At 42.2% G+C, this 24772-nt stretch overlaps 1 protein-coding gene across 1 annotated transcript in view; it reads left to right on the top strand.

Moving 5' to 3' along the window:
* The window catches only part of PDGFD (platelet derived growth factor D), a gene marked incomplete at both ends in the record, with an annotated part of 144005 nt that extends 123581 nt beyond the window's left edge, over positions 1-20424 (top strand). Inside the window, 2 exons of the mRNA XM_084265351.1 lie at positions 8011-8225; positions 20290-20424. Of these exons, the coding sequence (XP_084121477.1) occupies positions 8011-8225; positions 20290-20424 (350 nt within the window). The remainder of the gene's footprint in view (positions 1-8010; positions 8226-20289) is intronic.
* Positions 20425-24772: the final 4348 nt, after the last annotated feature.

The following is a 24772-nucleotide window of genomic DNA, read 5'->3' as shown; positions in this document are numbered from 1 at the left end:
TGTGAAGTAGCTCATGTACAAATGAAGAAAGAATAGAGAAAGAGGAAGTTCATTGTTTCTCATCATATAGTAGATCCAAATGTCTAGGGAATGGTACCTAGACAAAGGGGTCATCTTTAAAAAGGATTTTTTTTTTCATAAATAAACCTAAGAAGCATGTGGGTAGATCCATTCTGGTAATTAACAAGACTACACACGCCTCAGCTCATTTTCTTTTTGGGAAATAGTATGCAGGAAGCCTTTGGCTATCAGAAGAAATTAATCAGGTGGGACATTCTTGCAATAACATCTGTCTGCAGTGACAGCTTTACAAGTTAAATAAACAAGCGCTTGCTGGCATAGCCACACCATTCTCTAGAAGGGGAGTAACGAGATGAGACCACAAGTCTTCATGGAATGTTTCTGCCCTCCTTTACCAAACAGGTTCCCAAGATCGGGCAAGTTTTTCCATGTCCTTAACAATAGTTTTTAATTGTCACTATTTACAAGGCTCTAGAAAGAAGTTAAAATTTTTACTCAGAAATGCAGTTTCTCAGGGGTTTACAAACAGTGGCCAATAAATTACTGCAAATGTCCATGTACTTCTCCTTGAAAGGTTCTGGGATGGCTGCCAGCAAGTTTCAGTGCACCAGACAGGGAGAGCAGGCATCACAAAGGCCGAATGCCTGTTCATTCATGGCAAATGTGAAAATTCCAATTAGATGGAATGCCTTCTCAAATTCTGAGAATTTAAAGTATTCCCTGTGCTTAAAACCCAGGATATTTCTTGCATCCTTCAGCAGGGAACCAAGTTGTTTGTTGCATGCGAACTACACATATTCATTCATTTCACAATCTAATTCAGTTTTGAATCCATATTATTGTTCCCCCCCCCCCGTGATAAATGAGATTTTCTCTCATGCTTTACATGAAATTATTGTCGGTCACTGCAGTGAAAGCTTTTCTTACTACACTGGGGGTTTTTTAAATGCTGGTGAAGGTTGCAGTATATTACCTATCACTGAAATAAGCTGCTCAATTCCATTGATTTCAATGAAGCAGTGTCCATTTACGACACTGATAGTTGGCCTGCTTGTGCTACTTGACCCGTACCACAGCTGTAAGTGGTTTGCCAGCCTATAATAGGCCCATATATTGTGCACCTTGTTTCATGAGACATTTCTAATCCCACTGAAATTCTCATCTCTCATTCCTCTAAAATAATAGTTGCTGTATTGAGGAGATTTGTCGTGGCATTGTGATTCTGTTGTAAATCCAAATCACAGCATCGTCTCCCCTGCTCCCATGAGAAAGTCTTGGACAGATCCCAGATTTTTCAGGTATAATTACCAAAGTGCTTTTCCTGGTATCATTAAGCATGTGCAGTGGAACAGTGATTACCATCAGCCATCAGCAATGTGCACTGATGGCTAAGAGGGCCAATGGGATCCTGGGATGCATCAGGAAGAGTGTGGCCAGTAGGTCTAAGGAGGTGATCCTCCCACTCTACTCTGCCTTGGTCAGGCCCCACCTGGAGTATTGTGTCCAGTTCTGGGCTCCCTGGTATAAAAAAGACAGGGACCTCCTGGAGAGAGTCCAGAGAAGGGCAACGAAGATGATTAAGGACCTGGAACATCTCCCCTATGGGGAAAGGCTGAGTGAGCTGGGGCTGTTCAGCCTGGAGAAAAGAAGACTAAGGGGGGACCTAATTAATGTTTATAAATATCTGAAGTATGGGATGCAGGGGGAATTGGCCAGCCCCTTTTCAGTGGTCTGTGGAGACAGGACAAGGGGCAATGGCTGCAAGTTGGAACACAGGAAGTTCCACACCAACATGCGGAAGAACTTTTACCCAGTGAGGGTGACAGAGCCCTGGGACAGGCTGCCCAGGGAGGTGGTGGAGTCTCCATCTCTGGAGATATTCAAGACCCGTTTGGACGCCTATCTGAGTGATATGTCCTAGGGAGCTGCTTTGGCAGGGGGGTTGGACCCGATGATCTCTTGAGGTCCCTTCCAACCCCTAGAATTCCGTGATTCTGTGATTCTGTGATACGTGTCAAAGACTAAAAGCCACAGGGTTTGGTCAACACTCAGTATAGAAAAGAATAATTTCATCCATGTCAGCACATATAAGTGATCTAACCAGTGGAAGATGTGACTGTCTGTCGTCATATGCATGGGACTGCATTTTCCCACTCAAGGGCAATCCCACCATAGCTTCAGACAGCTACAGCACTGCTCTGAAAGCCTTTGACTGCTTGTACAGTGCCTCTACTCTACCTGCCCCCCAGGCCTGGCACACAGCTTTATGCAGGAGGAGTGTGGATGCTGGGAATAAAGGGTTCAATTCAGTCATAGGTCTCTCAGAAATTCTGTCCTGTGTGGAAGGATTTTTTTTTTAAGCCAAGGTAAAACAGCAGCACAGCAACTATTCCTATAAACTCTAGGCCACGTATGAAAAGGAATGAGAGTCAAGCTAGAACTGATGCATGACCCTCAATCTGCTGCCACATTTTTCCTAATGCAGCTCAGCATGCAGCCTCTGTCACTGCAAGGCCAACAGCTGACTCATGTTCAACCTGCTGTCTATCAGGATGCCAAGGCTTTTTCTGCAGAGCTTCTTTTTAGCCAGTGTTTCCCCATTCTGGACTAACACATGGGGTGATTCCGTGTCAGGTACAGGAATTTCCATTTGTCATCAGTGAAACTCAGGAGGTTCTTGCCAGCACGTTTCTGCAGCCTGCTGAGGTTCTTCTGAAAGGCAGCCCTGCAGCACATGGACAGATTTCCCTAATGTAATGTCACTGACAAATTTGCTGAGGCTTCACATCATTCCAGTGTTTAGATCATTAATGAAGATCTTTAGCAGCAGTGACCCCAGCGTTACCTCCTGAGGAACACTACTAGTAACCAACTACCACCTGTACTTGGAAGTGCTGACCATTCTGCTTAAGTGTCTTGGACCATCTAGTTATTGACTGAATTTGTAGTCCACCTGTGCCTTTATAGCCCAGCAGTCTGGCTGCACTGATGCTAGGTATCACTGTCAAATATCAGTAGACACCTCCACTACTTTCACCTCATCCAACAAGATAGTTGTTGCATCATAGCAGACTCTCAGGTTTGTCCATCACAATTTACCCTTGGTAAATCTATTCTGGCTGATCCCACTCATGTGCTTGGACACAGCTTCCAGAAGGATTGACCCTTTAATTTTGCCATGGGCTGAGGTTAGGCTGACTGATGTATACCTGCCTGAATCTTTACCTAGCTTGTAGATGACCTTGACATGGAATCATAGAATACCAGGTTTGAAGAGACCTCAAGGATTGCTTGGTCCAGCCTTTCTTGGCAACAGCGCAGTCAAGACAAGATGGCCCAGCACCCCATCCAGACAAATCTTAAGTGTCCAGTGTTGGGGAATCTCCCACTTCCAATTGAAGGTTATTACAATAACTGATTGATCTCATTGTGAAAAATTATCCTCTTGTGTCCAGTCAAAATATCTCCATGAGTAACTCGTACCCATAAGTGGTACATGAGGTATCGGAGTACTGTGGCAAGGTGGCTACCATGTCTTACCCCTGTGCTCCAGTCTGTTACTGATGCATGAAAAAAGGGTAAATGTTTAGATATGACAGCGTTAGGGCCATGTATGAATTTGGAACAGGTAAAGTGTTAAAAGAAACCCTAACAGACCACTGTTTTTTAAAATCAGTCAGTGGCCAGCAGCACAGGTATGCTTTCCTCTCCTCTCCAATCGTTAAGGCTGTCCCTTCTGAACAAGACATGGTATTAGCTGCAATCCCTGATTTCACTGCTTACCTCTGAGTAAGATCAATGATTCAAGGTAAACACATGCCATAGCACTATGTGAAGTGAAGTTGGATTTAAGCATAAGATTTAAGAGGGAGGAGGGAGTGAACACTGTACCCCAACTGTCCAGCTTACTGCTCCAGTGCATCTTTTTATGTCTGCCTTGCTTTTAAATTGAATCTCTGATGCAGACAATCTGTAATAATACTTTGAAGTTATTTGCATCCAGTCTAAAGAACCTTTTAGTTCTAGTTTTAAATTAAGGACTCCAGTGGTTTCAGTCCTCCATAAGTAAAGCAGCAGGATTTCACACCAATCATACCAAGGCTCGGTTACATTTTAGTCACAGCAGTGAAGTGATGCGTGAAACTGACTGTACTGTAAAATCTCATTGTTATATGGATGAAGAAATGGACTAGCTCCAGACAGTAAAACAATCCCAAGATGGGGAAAAATGTTTATTGAAGCTTTCAGCAGAGATTGTTTAGAGCAAAATGTGTTAATTTGTTAGAGGGCTGCAAAACATGATCTAAAGCTAATTAGGCAATGGGATCTGTTCTTGGGTGTGATGCTACCTAAGTACAGTATACAGTGTTCACAGAAGATATTGTACACTCACCTTATCCCACCAAGTGCTAGATTTCATTGAGTCACAGAATCATAGAATGCCTTGGGTTGGAAGGGACCTCAGAGATCCTCTACTTCCAACCTCCTGTCATGGGCAGGGACACCCTCCACTACCCCAAGTTGTCCAAAGCCCCATCAAGCCTGCCCTTGAACACTGCCAGGGAGGGGGCAGCCACAGCTTCTCTGGGCAACCTCTGTGGAGCAGACTGAAAATGACAACAGGTTTTTACCTCCTGATGGATTTTTATGGAGGATTACTTGTTTATTTCCTAAGCTCTTATTTAGTTTTTCCTTCTCTCCTTGCAGTCCTTTATTATGATTTTAGCATCAGTAAAATAAGACCTTTCTGCTACTGTATTTTTCCATTTCATCCTGGACTCTGATACCTGAGATACACCAAAGTGCAGAAAATACATGTCTTAAATGATAACTCTGGTATTTGGGGTCCTTAAAACTGCTAATAAGTAAGGATCAGAATGCCTTTAGTATGAAACCAAGGAGAATTCATGCAATTTTCTACTGGAAAATTTCCCGTAGGTTTTTCAAAAATAGTTTGTCACAGAGAAATACACTAAATGAAATGTATTTTGATACTGATTGATTTCAGAATTCCCAAAGAATGCATCCAGAAAATGTTTTGAGCCCTCATTGAAAATAGCTGATTCCTTCCTACTGCATAAGGAAAAAAATTACCCTAATTATCTGGTTATTCCCTCCTATGCTTCGAGCAAGTCAACAGCTCTCAACAGTACTGACTCAGCTACAGACTAAAAGACCCTGCAAAGACTTCTGAAAGTCATCAAAACTAGGCTTTTGAAGGCTACTGAGCAAAGCCTTCCCTCCAGTGAAAGCCTTTTGCCAGGTCACCCCTTGCCATGTAAATTGAGCAGCTTAAGTACTGAAGTTAATATGTGTAACACTGTGATGGATATAATATGCTCTCTGCAGGAAAGCCCCCCCACCCTGGTCCTTTAAATGCCAGTGCTTTCCCCCTCTGCCAGTCTTGTTACAAAGACTCGTTTCTGTTTGATAACACAGCAGTGATAATAGGTATCAGAAGGAGGACTGTTGAGCCTGAGGGGAAATTTCATCTGTGATAGAGAAAATTTTGTTCAGTCTCCTGGACACCGATGTCAGCTCACGTGACCTGGGTCTGGGCCCCCTTTAATGACCAGTTTGTTGCTGGAAGCCCTGTTTCTCGTGCTACCTCAGCAGGAGTCATTGCAATCATGGCTAAATTAAGCCTTTGAGCATTTTATTGTAACTCTGACTAGAGATGCAGCATCAGCAAACGCAGCCCCAGTCCACTGCCAGCCTGTTCTGATTGCTGCCATGCCAGAGTGTGGATGGTCCAGGCTTTGGCCTCAAGAAAAATCTCGTTATTCGTGAAGGCAGAATATTCACTGCCCTCTTCTTCCTTTGGATGGTATTTTCTTCATGTCAATTGCCTGAAGTTAGTAGTAGCCAGGTACCTCTCTGTTTTATTGCTAAGCAAAGCTGATGGCAAAGGTCCTGAGTAGAATGTTTAGAGGAGTGGGAAACACTTCCCTGAAAGAAGAATTAGCCTGAGAGCCTGCAATGAGAAGGGGTGGCTTTGGAAAATGACAGTGGACAACAAAATATCATCTGTTAAAACAAAGAAATCAATATTCTCTGTACTTCTAAGTCCTGGCTCTGGACTTTTGCAGTGTATTTTTCTCCCACTGCTTGAGTATACCAGCAGCCCCATTGATTTTCTGCTTATAGCAGGAGGATGATCTATACCTCTTTTGGAGAGATGCTGGCTCTCTGGAGAGAACCACTGAGATTTCATGGCAAGATGTATCACAATTGCTATAAAATCACAATTTATCTGCTAAATTCTTTTTGACTGAGATAACACTTTGCCAGGAAAGTGAAGCTGCTATGATTTTCTATAATAGCACTCGTGACATTTACGTACCCTTGCCTCTTGCATATCTGCCTGGTGAATATCTCCAGGCCAGAATGTAAAGGTGCATGATATTTACAAATCACAGCTTTTCCCACAACTTCCCTTGTCATGTTGACACGGGCTGAGTCACAGAGTGTAGGAAGCCTTGCAGTGCTCCTGTCTTTATTGGAGGCTTTCATGTGTTTATAGTAAAGCACAAGCACTCAGGACCAGAGGTGGTCATGAGCTATTAAACCTTACCCTGAAATCTGAATGTTCACAAACATTAGACCATTCTCAGTTCTCATTTGAGCCATTCCTGTTTTCCTGTAGATGTATCTCTTAGAAAATACTGTTTGGGGTAGAAGGGAATGTATTTTGTCTGCTGTACCCTCCTGTTGTTTTGGGTTCTTTTTCTTTGTTCAGCTTAATTTACATTTTGAGTCTATTTTACTTGTCTTTTATAAAGGAATGCTCACATAATTATTGATTTGTCAGTGAGATGGTGTTTCTGGTTTCCAGTTTACAGGGTTTTTTTCTGAAATTTAAAGATTTGAATCAAAAGAAGATAAATTCTTACGCTTTCAGGCTCAGCAAGTTCAAAATGCATTATAGTTTTCTTTCTGGTCTCGGTTTTAATCCAGAGGACCTCACTTCTCATCATAAATTCACACGTTCTCCAATCCTGAATAAATTATTGGACTTTTGAACACTTAGTTGGTAAACAGAATCCTAAGGAAAAGAAATAAGTAGAGAAGGAGCGAATATAAATCAGAATATTTCTATAGAAATAGAATTCATTAAATTTGTTACTTTTATCTGTTACAACTGTAGAAAATATATTTAAGGAAGGTAGGGTTTTTGTTTTGTTTTAGCTTTACAAGCTGAAGCTAAAAACAGCACTTAAATTCACAGTTGATAGTCTATAAGTTATTTTTATGGTTGGCTTTACTACTTGTTTACGTGACCCACCTCACAGAGACACCAGGCATTTAAACATCAACCAACTACTGACATTCATTGAAGCCCTTTAGTTTTAATTGTATTTATTTGTATGCCTATTACAGTAGCATTTACTATCTGAAATTAATACTGCTTAGATTGATTTCTCCATCTCAAAGAGAGGTATCTAGGCTCTACCCATAAACAATGCAGACAGGCAATTTGAGAAAGCCAGTCATGCCACCTATCCTAAATTCCCTTTTGAGGCAGGGATGAATCACCGACCAAAGACATTTCTTTGCTGACCAGAGGTAAAGCCTTGCTTAAACTGTTTGCCCGTCATTTAAGGAAGCCAGGTATAAGTGGAGAAGGGAAGACAGCAGAAGAGTTGGAATCTCTTACCCAAAGGATCCAACAGATCAGTGACAAAGCAAATAAAATAACCCATCTTCAGCTTTCAGACCAATATTTTACAGTAAGCCCTTCCATCACCTTTGTAGTCACTGTGTGTTCTACTATGGGAGTCTGTGGGAACAGGATGAGAGCCTGGATGGTCACCTGTAATAATTTTAAATCATCAAGTTTACAAGTATCTGTTCAGAAATCACTGCTATACTCCACATACTTTCCAACCAGTGTCACATCACTCCGTGTTACGGGCTGCCGAGGGAGCGGTGTAAACCAGAGGGATGTCCCACTCAGACCTTACTAATGAAACCTTTTTTGCATTGCAGTTGACCTGGACAGGTTGAATGATGATGTGAAACGTTACAGCTGCACTCCGAGGAACTACTCTGTCAATTTAAGGGAGGAGCTGAAGCTGACAAACGTAGTGTTCTTCCCCCGCTGCCTCCTCGTCCAGCGCTGCGGAGGAAACTGTGGCTGTGGGACTTCAAACTGGAAATCCTGCACGTGCATGTCAGGGAAAACAGTGAAAAAGTACCATGAGGTATTCTCACTCTTTTTTCATGTCTTTGGTTCTTCTTTTGGGTATTTATTGCTTGTGTGGATTCTCAAGGCTTTTCTCAGAGCTGTGTGCTGGTTACATCGATTATCAGGTTCTACTGGTCATGCTGTATCGTGTTACATTAGTACCGTTATGCTACATCATTGAGCAAAAATCACTGACCACAGTGAAGTGGCACGGGCAAAGATGCTGTCATTTGAGAATGACCAAAGTGTTTAAGTGAATACCCCCTGAGGTTACCACTCTTCCTGAGGTGAATTATCTGCTTAGAGTCATAGAATGTGTAAGGTTGGAAGGGACTTTTAAAGGTCATCTAGTCCAACCTCCCTGCAGTAAAGTCCCCTTCAAGCCTGACCTTGAATACCTCCAGGGATGGGGATTTCACTGCATCTCTGGGCAACCTGTTCCAGTGATCTACCAACTTCATATTGAAGGACTTTTTCCTAATATCCAACCTAAATCTCCCCTTTCCTAGTTTAAAACCATTACCCCTCATCCTATTGCTACATGCCCTCATGAACAATTCTTCCCCAGATTTCTTGTAGGTACCTTTCAGGTACTGGAAGGCTGCTGTAACATCTCCCCGAAGCCTCCTCTTCTCCAAGCTGAACAATCCCAACTCTCATCCTGTCTTCATAGTCTGAGATCATTTTTGTGGCCCTCCTCTGGATGTACTCCAACAGGTGCATCTCCTTCTTGTGCTGAGGGCTCCAAAGCTGGACACAGTACTCCAGCTGAGGTCTCACCAGAGCAGAGCAGAGGGGCAAAATCACCTCTCTTGATCTGCTGGCCACACTTCTTTTGATGCAGCCCAGGATGCAGTTGGCCTTCTGGGCTGCAGATGCACACCGGTGGCTCATGTCCAGCTTCTCATTCACGAGTACTCCCAAGTCCTTTTCCTCTGGGCTGCTTTCAAGCACGTCATCTCCTAACCTGTAAAGATGACAGGGATTGTCCTGACTCAGGTGCAGGACCCTGCACTTGGCTTTGTTGAACCTCATGAAGTTCATCTGGGACCAATTCTTCAGCCTGTCCAGGCCCCTCTGAATGTCATCCCTTCTCTCTGGCACATAAACCTCACCACTCACTTTGCTGTCATCAGCAAATTTGCTGAGGGTGCACTCAATCCCCCTGTCAGTATCATTACTAAAGATATTAAACAGCACCAGTCCCAGCACAGAGGCTCAAGGAACTCCGCTTGTCACCGTCTTCCATCTGGACTTGGAGCCGTTGATGACCACCCTCTGGATGCGACCATCCAGCCAGTTCCTTATCCACTGAACAGACCACCCATCAAATCCATATCTCTCCAACTTAAAAAGAAGGATGTTGTAGGGGACCATGTCAGAGGCCTTGCAGAAATCCAGATAGATGACATCCATAGCTCTTCCCTTGTCCACTGATGCAGTTACTCCAGAAAAAACACTATGTTGGTCAGGCAGCTCCCAAGTGAATGCATCCTAGTGAACTTTATTGCAAGAATGAGGCTTATGCTGGACTGATTTTTCCCAGCAACAGACTGATACCACGTGAATGTACATACCAGTGGAAATATGTTTTTTAGTAACACAGTGAGATATGTTGCTTGAGGCACCTGACTGCACAACCTCTTGTTCTGCACTCTGTATTTTAAACTTATGACCATGCTTGCAAATGACAATTAAGTCACTTTGCAAACTCACTTCCCTTCCAGTTTTATTACCTGTAGGAAGCTGCTGAGTCTTTCAGCCTTAGTTTTTTTCCCCACTCAGCATTTTTTTAGGAAGGCAAAGTTTTTGCATAAGATCAAAGTCCATTACATTTCTTTTTAATCCATTCAGAACATATTTAGAGATGGGAAAGAAAAAAAAAAACAACACGGGAAGTGGCTGATTTCCCACTTGACTTAAATCTCAATTGAAAATTAACTTTATGGAATTTAAATCTGTCTGTGACGTGGACTCTTGCCATGAAGGCATTAACCTGGGAGACCCAAGGGCTGCAACAGCAGAAAGCTGTTGAAGGTCAGGCCATTGCCTCATTGTGAGCAGTGTGGTTACTCTTTTCCAGGGTAAGAGATTTTTTTTCTCACAATTAACTGCAGAATATGACATATACCACATCAGCTACGACCAGAGAATAGTTAACATTTTACCTAATTTTAAGCAAGATGCAGGGGATGACCCAGGTAATTACAGAGCAGAAAGCCTTATCTCAGTCGTGGGAAAGTTAATTGGAAAAAGAATTAATAGGTATAAAACACCTAGATGACTATGAGCTGATAAAATGAACTCAGAATGCCTTATGTATGAATAAATATTTATACAGCGCTGCAACATTGTACAAGAATACTAAAAGACCTGGCATCTCCTTCAGAGAGCGAGCAGTCCACCAGACAAGATCAGACATGGATTACAGGCTGGTTAAGAGATAAAGCGTGAAGAGGTGGAAGAGATGAGCAGCTCTCTACATGGGACGTGGCTATCTGTGGGTGCCCCCAGCACGCGGATTAAGTGCTATTTCATGTATGATCAATCTGGAGGGAGGTGAACAGAGAGGTGGCAAAAACGACAGCTAGCAGAGGAGATAAGGCGCATTAACAGCTGAGAAGGCTGCAAGGGATTTCAGAAGGCCTGTGTAACTGCTTACAAATGCAGTTTAGAAAAGCAGCAAGCATTTAGGATGAGGAGCCTTCTCTATTTATTCATATAGCGCTGCGTGCCTGAGTGGAGGAGGGAGAAACAGAGGATGGAAGTTGGACTAAAGGTCAAGTGGTGATTCACCACTAAGAGCTTCAGGAAGATGGTTGTTTAGTGGAGTAGTGGTGGAGGGAGGAGGGGAAGTGACAGTCTTCTGCAGGGATAGAGATGAAAAACAGGGAGTAACAGAGCAAATATTTATTAAGGCCTGGCTAAATTGGTGGGGTACTCAGGCTGGGGTTTAATCATTGGTGCTTAGAAAGATATAGGCAGGAGTAGAAAAGATACAGAGAAGCAGAAAGCATACATCAGAAAAGATGCAGAAGATAGACGTCAAAAGCATTTGTAAAGGAAGAGGCTCAAAAATTTTGGATAATTACTTTCAGAAAACAAAGTGGGAATGAGAGAGGACACACTGAAAGATAGAAAATAGTGAATAATATCTAAAGGAAAAGTAGGTCTTCCTCAACCATCCCTTCATTAAGAACAGAGTAAGTAGAATCTGAGAGAAATTGAAAGGGAATTAATTTAAAGTGATAAAAGTGAATTTTATTTTTTTGCACAGTAAATCTGTATGGAATTTCAGCCCTTAAATATGAGTAGTGCACAATTCAGAAGGACTCTGAGAGAATTAGAAATAAAATATAAATTACGGAATCCTGGGTCCCATCTGTATCAGAACTTAAGCCAGACAGTGGCTAGAAAAAAAAAAAAAAGCTGCTTATAACCATGTTATCAAGCATGTTTGAGAGTACCTGGTGCTGGGACACTGGAATACCACACTACCTAGGTTTTGGTCACAACCAGGGTGTCATGACATATGCCCTGCTCCCCCCCCAGTAATTCACTAAATCCAGGAAATTCAATTTTCACACTAATACATCACCGCTAATTTATTTTACTGCTCCTTTGTTCCTTGAAAACCGTATGAATTCAAGATGGCATTTCAGCTTTAACATTAAATGGCTTTTGTAAATTTAAATTTAATCTTAATCCCTTCGGGATGAATTAACACTTCACTGAGCAGAAATTTAGCCGAGTGCCTCCCATTAACATGAGTGGAAGTCATGCAGATAAATTCACGTATGACATACTAAAGATGAGTCCATTAATTTTAGTCCAAAATATTTTCCACTTTATTATTATTATTAACCATGCACAGGTAATAAATTCTATTCTTTATTGTACTTCTTTTAACTCCTGTGGCTTCTTGACATGCTGGTTTTAGAACCATGGAGCTCTTTTTGAAGCCAATTTGAAACCTACTAACCTTTACCAAAAAGCCTGTAGTTGCATAATGAAGGAAAGAGCTTCATGCTTTATGAAATCCCCAGCACTTTTGATGTGGTTCAAAATCTCCACCCTCTAGAATATAGAATAGGTACAGGCCAGGTTCATATAGAATAGAATACAGGCCAGATGGAGATGCAAGTCTCAGTTACTTTGATTTGCTGGCAAAAGACGCCAGAAGGAAGTGTGAGGTAGTGGAGCAGAGAAGGTGTTTGTACCAGCTGAAATAGAGTCCTGCAGATCCCAGACCGCTTCTCTTGCCAGGCTGATTTTGCTTATCTGCTCTCCTGAAGCTTCACCTACTGACCTCCCGCACCCACCAGAGTTACTTATCCTGAACATGGATATGCTCAACAATAAAAGTACAACTGGAAATCACTTAAAAGTTGTCTGGCATTTCCGAGCTACCCAATATTTCTGAGAGGGGGACAGGCAGGCAAATTTTCCAGAAGCAGTAGGCTCCTTTCTTGGTGCTGTAGGCAGAGCCTTGCAGTGCCAGAGTAGCTGTGGGCCAGCAGTGGTGGGGACGCTCATGCCCAGAGCATTTGTTGAGACAGAGGCTTCTAGTCCAGAGAGATTTCAAGGTTATCTTCTCCTTATGCTCTTAGTGGTTTTCAGTTTCCCTTTAGTTCCTATCCAAAGCCTCACACCATACTCATCACTGAGCACTCCCTCCTAGCATCACAGGACTAATAGCAATCACGTGCGGCATTTAATTTCCCCAAGCTGCAAATGCAGCTCCAGTTCCCTGAACAGACTGTGCAGCTCTTTCCTATCACATCCAATTGTAAGAAGCAGTGGAACAGCAGGGAAAAGGAGAGAAAGAGACTGCCATGGTAAGGGGGTATCTTTTCCTCTGCTGCCTCGGGAAATGCTAATAATGAGGTCCCGGGTCTTTTTTAGAACCTGGAAGTTTGCCATAACTTTACCAAAATACTCAGCAGTTTCCAGAAGTAAATGGAAACTCATAACTTGAGTAAACAGATTATTTTTATGGGTAGGGGTTTTTTGCAGGCGTCTTGTGATGCTCTGTGGTTTTCCACAGCTTCTGGGTTTGCTTAAGACCATAGCTCATGGACAGATACTCACACAGTTTCATGAACCCTGCAAACCAAACAGGCCAAGTGCTGGCAGCATCTGAAAACGTCTCTCAGGCACAGTCTACCATAAATGATCCTGAGTTATGTTGCTCTGTGCGAGGGAAAGACAAAACACTGCATGGAAATGGCTGCAGCACACCTTAATCAAGTCCTCACATCCACTGCTGTCTGACTTGCTAAAGTGGAGCTGAAATGAACGTGCTGCCTTTTTTTTTGGAAATGCCTGGAGCTGCTTTTTATGAAACAGGGGGCTCTCAACCCAGAGATCACCCAGCCCTGAGGAGGTGTGGGGGAACACAGTCCAGGACTCAGTTCAGCCCAGGCTGCAGCTGTGCCACCAGCCCAGCACGCACATACCTCAGAGAAACAAGAAATCGGTTTCCCCATCTCATTGCTGTAACTGATGAGATGTGAAATGAGTTTCCATGAGGAATAAACGCTCTTAAGGTAGCAACCAGAATTTGTCAGAGTATATAAACCTCCACAAACACAGTGCTGAGCCGTACAGCTACAAGGCATATAAGGAAGAAAGCAAAGTGGTGAAAGCTGATTGCATCTTTCACCTACTTGCTCGTGTCTCCTGTAAAGACTGATGCATTTCTCACTGTCTGTACACCATCCCCTCTTTTTGCAAGCGTTGTACCTCCATCCAGGTTTCACATAGACCAGAGCTTGCCTGGTGTCTTCACAGAACAGACATGAGATTAGTTCTCAACAGCAAGGTTTACTTTAGTGTTAGGGTGGGCACTTGATAACCTCCTGCTGCCCCAAGAGAGCAGCAGGCACGTCCCAAGTGCCTACACGGTACTAAGCCTTTGTGCAAAGTGCTAGGGCATAGAACAGCTTTAACTGGACCCAACATTGTAAAGGGAAGACAAGATGGTAGGGATATTCCTGGGGAGAGAGGAATGGAGGTGCAGGGGAGAAAATGAGGACATGACATGGGGCTTCAGTAAGACAGAGGAGTTGTCGCAGTGGAGTTAAGAAAGGTAAATATAACACCATTTGGTGTTGTGAGGGCTTTTTATCTTGTGATTTTTTTCCTTTTCCTTGCTTTTTTTTTTTTCCTCACCAAAATGAGAAGCACACCTTAAGGAGGCACTTGAGAAAGAAAACAATAATTTTCACCCTGTCTTTACATGGGGAAGCATAAGATAACTGGGCAAAAATGCTACAAATGCTTCTGATACAACAAAGGAAATTTGCTAAGGGATTAAAATTAGCTAGTGTCATCAAACCAGTGTGCAAGGAATATGGTCTGATTGTTGCGTGTCCTGGAGCTGATAGTACATGTATAAAGGAGATAAAAGGTTGTTATGGTAATAAAGGCACAATATTAACCTGACGACAGAGTTAATGCATAGAAATATTATACAAGCAGCAGCAATGGGATTTACTTGGAATGCAAATACAAGGAAACAGAATGAGTCAGAAATTACTTGTAGGTCACAGGATGAGCACAGATTTGCAGTGAGAGAAAAAGGGTTCAATTTTTACTTAATGAAAAGGAAAGTTCTTGGGATGACATCTGGACGTTAAGCAAGTTGAGATATCCTGTGTGGCAAAGAGACCATTTGGGAAGGGGGAATGCTTGTATCTGGTCAGTGAAAAAGCAATTGCTGGAGACATAATGTGTGACAAGATCACCAAAAGTGCAGGTTTTCTTGATTTAATATATCTCAAGACCATCATAGACTCTTTCTGATGCCTGAATTTTAAGACAATTAATTTTTTTCCTCTTGTTGGCTGTGTTAAAACCAGCTGTTATTTATTCATACAAATAAAAGAAGTAGAATCAATAATCCCATCCGCGTTTAATAAACCCTTAGTTTGCAAGCTACCACTGACCAACAAACTCTTTTCTTGTTCCTGCTAGCCTATAATTACCTCTGGTAAGAAAGAATCCAGTTTCGGGTCTGTGTCTTTATTTTAGGCTGCGTTCCTACTAGAATAAAGGTCCTTATGCTAAATTATGAACCACATTCCCATAATGCTTGGTTTCTTATGCTCAGAGCACAGCTAAACTGTGTGTGACCTTTGGATTAGATAACTTTCAAAAATTGCAGAGTAAGGCTTTTCATCTGTATCAGAACTTGGATCTGTGTTGAATGTTTTGCACTTTTGATGCTTCCTCTTTCATGAATCTCAGACAAATATAATTTGGTTTGCATGCTAGAATGATGGTATTTTTAGATGAGCAGAAGGAGATTAGATAATGCTGCATAGCAGGATTTTAAAATAAGTTCTGCAAAGTACAAATTTCACTATCTAAAATAGCATCCAGAGTTGCTTTCCATCTTTTGTCACTAGAATATGAAGTTAACCAGATATTTGGTAAGTCATAGTCATGTTATTGATTGTCTTTGGTCTTCTTAAGCTAATTAGAAAAAAAATTCAGAAAAAACAAAATTGACTTGACTGAGGCTTCAGATTTCTGTTGGCATTCAAACTTCTGGTCAGGAATTTTAACAAAGAATGTTGCTATTTTTCCTAATAAAGTAAAATACAAGTAAAAAATGGCTATGAGCAGCTAGATGCCCCTTTAAAAAGTGATAATTGTTGACTGTTCTTCTTTGCATTCTGTTAAAACAGAAATCAGCCATCATGGACAGTCATGGCTAAATGTTGCCTGACTTCAAAGGTTTTGATGGCTAGGATCATGGGCAAATGCTGGAGGGACTGCTTCGCCTCATCTGGCACTGCTTATGTAAACTGCAGGTCTAGCCTTTGGGTTCCTTCCCTGTTTATCAGAGCTTGCCCCACCAGATGTGGGGTTTCAGGTGAGTCATTCTCTGGAGTCACCTCTCTGTTGCTGTTTCTGCTGGAGAAATGCAGGTATAGGTCAGGATGAACAGTTGTATCCAGTTGGGTCCTTTCACCAGCAATCTTTACTGCTCTGCTCTCCTCAGCACCTGATCATGAAGTGCTTCTACAGATCTGCTGAGATTGAAGGTTCAGCCCTGACTTTCTGTGCTTCTCAGGCCACTGGAAAACACCCTGCTCCCCACAAAGCCAAACCCAAACTTGCACAGTTTGTTTACCTTCTGCAGAGGCAGGGAGTCTGATGCCCTGAAACAGGCTGGAAACCCCACGCTTCCTTCGGGCTATCCAGGTGCTGTGTCTGTGGGCACTTGTGCCCTAATTCCAGTTTGAATTTTTCTGGCTTCAGCTTGCACATACTGGTGTTTGTGAGTGATTTTTTCTCATGTAAAGAATCCTTCAGCAGCTGGCATCCAAATTCACTGTGCAGCGAATGGCCAGTATTTGTGTAAGAATTTTCTGTATATTTCTTTCACCACTGCCCCCAGGGAAGATTACGCAGTGCCCACAGTCATCTCACCATGAAACTTCTCTGATACTCAGGCATATTTGCAAAGTAAAATGCCCTCCAGCATGTTGGTGTGCTCCTATGGAGCAGACTGCATGAGAGACCCTTTTTTGCATTGCCTATAAACACCAAAACCAGCTCAGAAGCTAAAAGTTCTCTGTCTTGATTTTTTTTTTTTTGCTTTAATGGTTTTATGGCTGTAATTAACTCAGTGTTTAATGAGGGGGCTATGGCTGTAGTTACATACCCTTTGTGAGGCAATGATCTGAACAGCCGAGGCACCACATTTTGATTAGTAGTGACAGGCATTGCTCCTTCCATTTGAAAACTCTAAGGTTATTCTTCTTTTTCACCCCCACTAAACAAACCTTTTGAGCATTCCAGACCTTCCTCACACCCGTATTTTCTTACAGCTACTGATCCCATCAAAATGGAGCAATAAAGCCACCTGAGCAAAATTTCTTTGAACTGTTTTCATTAATTCAGCAGTTCCTCACCTTTAAGGACCTGACCGTGTGATGAATAAACAGCAGCTATTTTCAGAATAAAGAGGTTTCTTTCAACTGCCGTGGTCACCAGAAATGACCTTACTTCCTCATTCTTTTCAATTCCCTTGTATTTTGCTGAAACTAAAACTATTAGATGGAGGCTAGACAGGGAGCTTTGAACATCAGTTTTGTGATCAGCTATTAAAGCACTCCAATTTCGGCGGTGTTCAAACGCCGCTTTCCTGTCTTGTCTGGGGAAGTGCCTGCCAATTCATTTTTTTGCTCTTATCAGCAAAGCCCATATATTGGGCTCATGTTTCTTAATATAAAACACAGGGAAAATCCCCAAGCTGTCAGGAGGTGTCTTAGCTCAAATACAGCCCACATCTTTGCTCTCATCCCCTTTCATACTTTCATTGTCTCTCAATTGGAAAAAAAAAAAAAAAAAGGCAGGTCTACCTACTCATGATCTTGCAGAGTGCCAGTCATCTGAATGTGTCAGATTGTGATGACAGGCTTCTTTAAATAAAGAGTTTTATCATGGATTCAGTGCCAGCAGCTGTATTCGATTTTAAAAGTACGCTTTGTTAAAAATGCATCTTTAAGATGTGGTCTGGTTTCAGCTCTGCAGTAATCGCAGCAACCTGATTAGGTTCAGATCCTCTGTGTTGTGGATGACAGTGTAGTCCAGTCAATCGTCGTGATGCCCATCAGGACTTCTTGCATACACTGAGGCAGTCAGTGTTTGAAACCAATTCAAATCCATTACAATTCTGTTGTGTGCCTGCATTTCTAACAGGCAAAAGTAATTGTATCTCCCCAACATAGAATCACAGAATACACAGAGTTGGAAAGGACCCATAAGAATCATCAAGTCTTTACCTGTCTTAGGCACAGTCCTTCCTCTCAGTATTGCATAGGTTAAATATAGATTTTATCGCAAGAGTGAGGACAAAATAATCAACTGTGTTCCATGCTTATCACTATAACTTCTGTTACACCCCACGGCTTTCCTACCCACCAGACTTTAATGGTAGAGAACCAGTGGTGTCATCCCAAAGGCTGCTTATCTGCTTGTCCTTCTCCACCTGCTCTGTGCAGAATCCAAGGTTAACCTTTGGCAAGTCATTCACACTTACTTCTGGGGACTTCCTAATTCTGGTGAAATTGCTAATACTTTGTTGATATGGTACACAGCCCTTTATTCTCTCTCCTTCCCAAGACCATTTCAATTCTTGTATGGTGTTGCAGTGTCAAAATACAAGAAGTACTTTGTAAAAAAAAAAAAACCAAACCAAAACCCAAAACAAAGGTTTCTTAATTAAATAATAATATGTTTTGTTAGTTAGAGGATTTAGTGGGGTGTTTCTGTGGTTGAGAAGTTAAAGATTTTTAGGTCCCACTTCCCTCTTGACTGGTGGCTGTGGCAGGTCATATTCAAGACATACTTTAATCTTTTGAACAAGCAAGACAAATCGAGCTGATCTATCAGTCACTTGGCCAAGCTAGCGTGAGTCACAGCAGCTTGCCAAGAGGTGAGATGTGTTAACTTTAATACCTTAGTGGTGCTTAGTTTCTGTGCTCAAGTGCTTGGAGGCCACAGAGAGCAGAACTGTCCCACCTACCTACCACCAGCTGTGGAGCTGCAACTTTGCTTTCTCCATGTCCTGCTGCCCATCAGTAAATAAGTGATTTCAAAAGGGAGAGGACCATATAAGCTTTTCTACTGATGTATTGCAGAGCCTTCAGCAAATCAGTTTCAGATTCTCATCTGTATGAGTCTGAAAATGATGCATATCTTTCTGTGCTGGAAGATCTGGGAAGAAAAATGCTGAAGGAGAGTTAAAGTGTTCATAACCTTAACTCATTTGTTGTACCTAATCCAAAGTAGCATTTGAGCTTCAGGGCAGAAATTAGAAATTATTTTCACTTTTGTTGAATTACTGTAGGCCTATGAACAGCAAATTAAGAAAACAAAACATGGAACCTCCTCCCCTCAACCAGACCTCTATGCTGGTGGGGGTATGAGCTCTTACACAGGAACTCAGCCTCCAACAGTGGGCTTACAACGCATGTCACTGCAAACTGCCATCAGCTTTTCCAGTCTATGATTTGCATACTTGCACTATTTCAGAAGATTAGATAGGACACAACCTTATGGCTGGTTTCCACATATCCACAAGACCATTTCCAGGCAATCTTTGGTTCATGTAATGGTATGGGTTGGAAGCCAGCCCTGGGGACTACTCTAGACCAATCCCCTATTCAAAGCAGGTAGATGAGGTTGTGCAGGGCCTTGTCAGTTTTGACTGTCTTCAAGGTTTCTGCAACCTCTCAGGGCAAACTGCTCCAGTGTTTAACCACTCTCAGTATTTGCTTCCCAAATAGGAACCCAGATAGGATTTCTTTTGCTTCAACCCATGTTCATTGTCTGTTTTTCATCTTCTTTACAGCCCACAACCCTCTTTTTTTAGGAGTCTCGGGGTTATCTTGCCTAGATAGATTTTTTTTCAGAAGTCTCTTAATATGATGTGTACTTCCCTAGGAAACAGTTTTAGTTTGTTTGTTTGTTTCTGTCACATCATTCGTGGTGAATTCTTAAGAAATTATTTGAATTGAAGCAAAGATTTTCAAGATAAGCCAACAAAAGTCAGATTCCAGACAAACTTGGTGGGATTTTGCACATATATTGCACAAGCTCCATTCATCTCCTTCTGCTTCCCACAGGCATTTTATTTCTGGACCAATTCTTACGGTATGTGCTTCAGAAATTTTAAATCGCATTTAAAAATGTTCTTTAGAGCAGAAACATTATACAAGTGAGAGAAGGGACAGAGCAGTTCGAATACGTGTGGGACTGCAAAGACAAGCCAAAGGAAACACATTTGATAAATCGCATGCAAAGGAGCAACTCTGGACATGGTTAGGGAACTGCACGATATAAAGACACCTGATATAGGCAATAAACCTATCTGTCAAAGCTCCAGGACAAACAGTACTGCAGGATGTCAGAGGCTGGAAAGAAAAAGCTGGAAGTACACCAAAAATGTGTCCAAATTAATGCTGGTCAGGGCCACTACGGGCTGTTAGTGCCCTCTGGCCCCCAACACTCTCATTCTCAAATCCCTAACAATGTTTTCTAATTTCTGTTGATTCTTCCAGGTGCTGAAATTTGTCCCTGAGGCTGGACATCTGAGAAGAAAAGGCAGAACCAGGAACAACATGGCCTTAGTCGATATACAGCTGGATCACCATGAGCGTTGTGATTGTATCTGCAGTTCAAGACCACCCCGATAAAAAAAAACAACCCAAAAACCACCAAGACACGCTAATTGCAGCTTACTGGACGTTTACTTTTAAGCAGGGTTGCTCTGAGGACCTTTACTCATTAATCATTTGAACTTTGCTACTAGCCTGCCTTTGCAATTAGCAAAAATGATTGCTGTGTTTCAGCATAGCTGTGCTGATTAGTGCCATGGCAGCTAAACAGGTATATCACAGATTTATGTATCAGCATCCAAGATTATAGGATTATGGTTATCTGTAGCTAGAATCTAAGGGTTGAGGTTTTCAAAGCTCACTTAAAGTTCTGAGGCGCACAATGCCCACTGAAATGAAATACCAGTTGTACAGGTATTTGGGGTAGCTGGCAATGAAATAGCATGGTGTTTCTGTTTCTCACTCAGCAGTTGCTACATTCAAATTCTGCTGCCATTTCTACCTGCTCAGCTCTCCTGACGGCCAGTTGGGGTTTGTGGGTATAAATGAAGAGAGAATTTGAGCCTGTGTGAGTGTAAAATGGTTTGTCCTGTTCCATGAGGGAACGGCCCAGTGTTCTGGCCAACCAGAGGGAGATATAGTGAGGAAAATCTGCCACTGCATGAAGCAACACACCAGTAAGGTCAGATCTCACTGTTTGCACTCGAGCAAACTGTGTGTTGGAGTTAGTAGATCCTTTGCATAAGCCGGGACACTGGTGATGGAAGGTGGGGTGCAGAGGCTGGTGCTTTGCCATGGTGACTCCATGGGAACCATCGCCCAGGCGCTCCTGCAGGAGAGGGCTCCCCCCAGGTCCCCAGGTAAATCCCCGTGGGCTGGGGATGATGCTGGTCTCCACCTACCTGCGCTGGACTCCTGCCCCTTGCCCAGAGCTGCCCACAATTGTCCAGGAGGAGCCCACTCTACACGAAAAGGGAGAGACAACCCTCCCTTTGTGTCCTCCTCGCTGCAGTTGGAGGAGTGCCGTGTTTCCCTGCGCAGGCGATGAGGATCGGGCGCTTGTTTGTTGAAAATATTGATTTGTTTTGCAGTTGTGCTACTGGGAAACAAAACTGTGCTTGAGATTTAATTATCGTTATTTGGTTTGGGGTTTGTTTGTTTGTTTTAAATATGGATTATTATAACTGTCATATATGCATTAATCTTAGTTATCTGAGGTTAGTTTTCTCCTTTCAGCTCTGTGCGTTGCCGTGGTTAAACTGTTGACAGTGAATTTCTTTTTGATTGCATTTTGCTGAGACATATTAACTCATTAAGGAATGTTTGTCTGTCATGGAAAATATGCATCATTTATTAATTTCCAGAAGAATATTATTAAACGCCACCTCATAATAAAATAAGCACTTTAAAAGCTACAGCATAGCTTCCTATGCCTTTTAAAATATTATGAAAGTGCTCTAGCTGAAAAAAAATTAAATCCTTCCAGACTAGCTTTAAAGATATTTAAATGCTGCTCCAAAAGTGTAAAGTACAGGCAGATTTAAGTCTGGTAAAGAATCTGAGTTTTGATTGTGAATGTAACAGAGGAAATGGGGCAGCACGTTTAAAGGCTGAGGGTTTATATTTAATAGCAGACATAGGCTGCATCAATTAATTTTGTTTGTGTTGCCTCATGTGTTTCTGTCCCCCTGAAAGAGTGAAGTAGTTGGACAGTTGTGCATATAATCATTAGAAACTGGCGTGTGCTATAATATAATATTGAGATCCACCAGGCCAGTGTCTTTTAGCAATATAACTCCATTACAGACATGCCCTAATGTTCTGACTTACCCTCTCTATCAGCTCAAGTATTTTGTAAGTGTGCTTTTATAATTTTAGCAAAACTACAGAAAGATCTCCTTAAAATCTTGTGTTACTTTGCTGAAAGATCCCTTAGAAATGCTGTGTTACTTTCTTCCCTGTACTTTAACCTTTGAGATTCAAAAATGTGGGGGTTTTTTATTTATATTAATTTTTTCCTCTCTTACTCCCAGATGTCTATTTAAAAATGCTCCTGAATGCTGACTTGGGAAGTGATTCATCATTTTTCAAAGCAATTCACATTGAGAGAACAGCACTGTAACCAAAGATTGTCAGCTCTGTTTCATAGTTAAGGACTATTTAAAGAGGATTTCATTCTTTTCCTGTCTCTAGCTTAATAACAAGATTGCCCCAGACCTTCCATAATTTTTAGCTAATTTTGGAAGAAATCTGCATGGAAGACCTTGACAGTATAGACTTTTTTTGAGACAGTGCGCTCCAGCGTATATTCCTAATTGAATTATGCCCCTAAAATGCCCAAGCACTCTGCCCTTGTAGCTGACATCAGCTGTAGGAAACACCAGTTTCATATGGCTTTGTGCTTTGAGTGGTCCTTTAACTCCCACCCCCACCCCTCCACCAAGGGAAAATGTGCACCAGGCATCTACTGCGCCTGGCATCCCCCACGCTAACAGCCATGTGCTGGAAGGAGTTTTTATGCCTCCCAATTTTGGGGGCTCCAAGCCCTGTCTGGGACCCTGGCTTACCATTTCAGGCAATTGGGAGAGGCTCTTCCAAATCGTGCCTTAGCCCTCACGTGTAAATAAGCCAATGTGGGAGCATTTCCTTCCTTCTTTTACTATGCAGAAGGACAAGGAATCTGATTTGGCCATCTAAGTGAGATACACAAAGGTAGATGTTACGAATACTCATTTTTAAGACCTCATACTTTAGGTATCCAAGCTAGATACAGGCAGGAGTGGATGCCAGGGTCCATCAGAAAGATTCAGCTCTGAAGTAAAAAGATATTGTTGTAATAGGGGTTATCCTCTTGTTTGATGTTGGGTGTACTTTATTAAATATAGGCTGAACTAGTGAAAAAAATTAAAAATACTGTGCCTGGGACATGCAGTAGTGAATGGGACCATTCACCACTTGATGCTGCTGTCTGTGCTACAGACAGGCCAGTGCAGGACAGGCAAGGGTGGGCTTTACATTGCACTGTGGGGCTGGTAACATACATGTGAACTAAGACAAACTCTCCAAAAAAGCTGTGACCCAAGCTGTGGTGACCCTGGTGAAACCAAATACAAGCAAAACTTCCTTCTTATTTATTAGCAGAAGTTGCAGAGATGTTTTTCCATACCTTTGTTTTCTCTTTTTGTCTATGCAATGTTTGTTGTTTACATACTATTTTAGCTTAAAAAGCAAAGCTATAAAAAAAAACCAAAACCTCATTTGGTTCATTTTTATTGGTGGAATATTAGAACGATCCCCCCTCCCCCAAGTAAATACCTTTTCAAAGGAAATTCAGAAAGATTCCTAAATTCAAAACTCCCACTAGCTTTTTATTTACTGTGTTCTTCTGGGATAGAACCTACTTTCTCAAGTGCAATCTATATATATATACATATATATATATATTTGTTATCTCAGTTAAATGCAGCTTTCCTTGCAGTATTTTTTACTTTATGCAGTATGTAATGTGTCTTATCTTGATGAAAAAATAAATACTGCTTTTGAAAGAAGATACTCTGAGTGATTATTCAGAATTCAGAGGAGCTAAACCCCACTGGAAGGTATTTCCAATACAAGACACCATCCGTGCTAGGTCTCCTTGTGAATTTTAGCAGTCGTTCCCAGGAGCATTAGAGAAGCACCAAAGTGCAATTTTGGGATAATTGAGTTTGAACCCCTGAGCTAGAAGAGCTGACAGCTTCCTTGTGAAACAGCAGCAGTGTGACAGCAGCACAGCATTCCTGATAGCTGGATTAGGGTGCTTCCCTGGGCTCGGTGCTGGTCTCAGCCCCCACAGGCTTCGCTCCAGCAGAGATGTCCTCATTTGCCCTGTGTGAAACTGCTCCCTGCTGGCAAAGGACGCTCCTGCTGAAGCTCCGCATCTCACCTGCACTGGGGCAGAGCTAAACACCCAGTTGCTGTGTGCAAGGCAGCTGGAGGGACCTGCAGCCTCTAGAGATGGGGAAGTTTGATCTACCCTTGCAAGTCAGGGCATTTCCCCCAACTTTGGCAGAAGCAAATTTTGCTCTGTTGCATCTGGATTGTAACTTTAGCTTTGCTAATTAACTTTTAATTCAAGATTTTTACATTTAGCTAAAGCTGCCTTAGGCCTGGACTGGATCTTGGACTGAATAAGGACATTATTTTTTTTTTTCCAAATTAATTCTCCATTAGCTAGATGCCCTGTCTGATAAGGGAAATACAGAGAGCATACAGTTCAGGGATCCACCTTTGCAGCCTGTCCTCATGCATGTGTGCCTTGTTCTGTATGGCAATGCCACCGGCCTGGAACAGTCAGCTGTTCAGATGAGTGTCTTGGTCCTCCTTACTCATAGAAACAATTAATATTTCTTCCCTCCCCTCCCCTCCCCTCCCCTCCCCTCCCCTC

This window comes from Gallinula chloropus (assembly GCF_964237585.1).
Source record: "Gallinula chloropus genome assembly, chromosome: 1".
NCBI classification, from domain to species: Eukaryota; Metazoa; Chordata; class Aves; order Gruiformes; family Rallidae; genus Gallinula; species Gallinula chloropus.
This window is presented reverse-complemented; position numbering and strand designations above follow the sequence as displayed.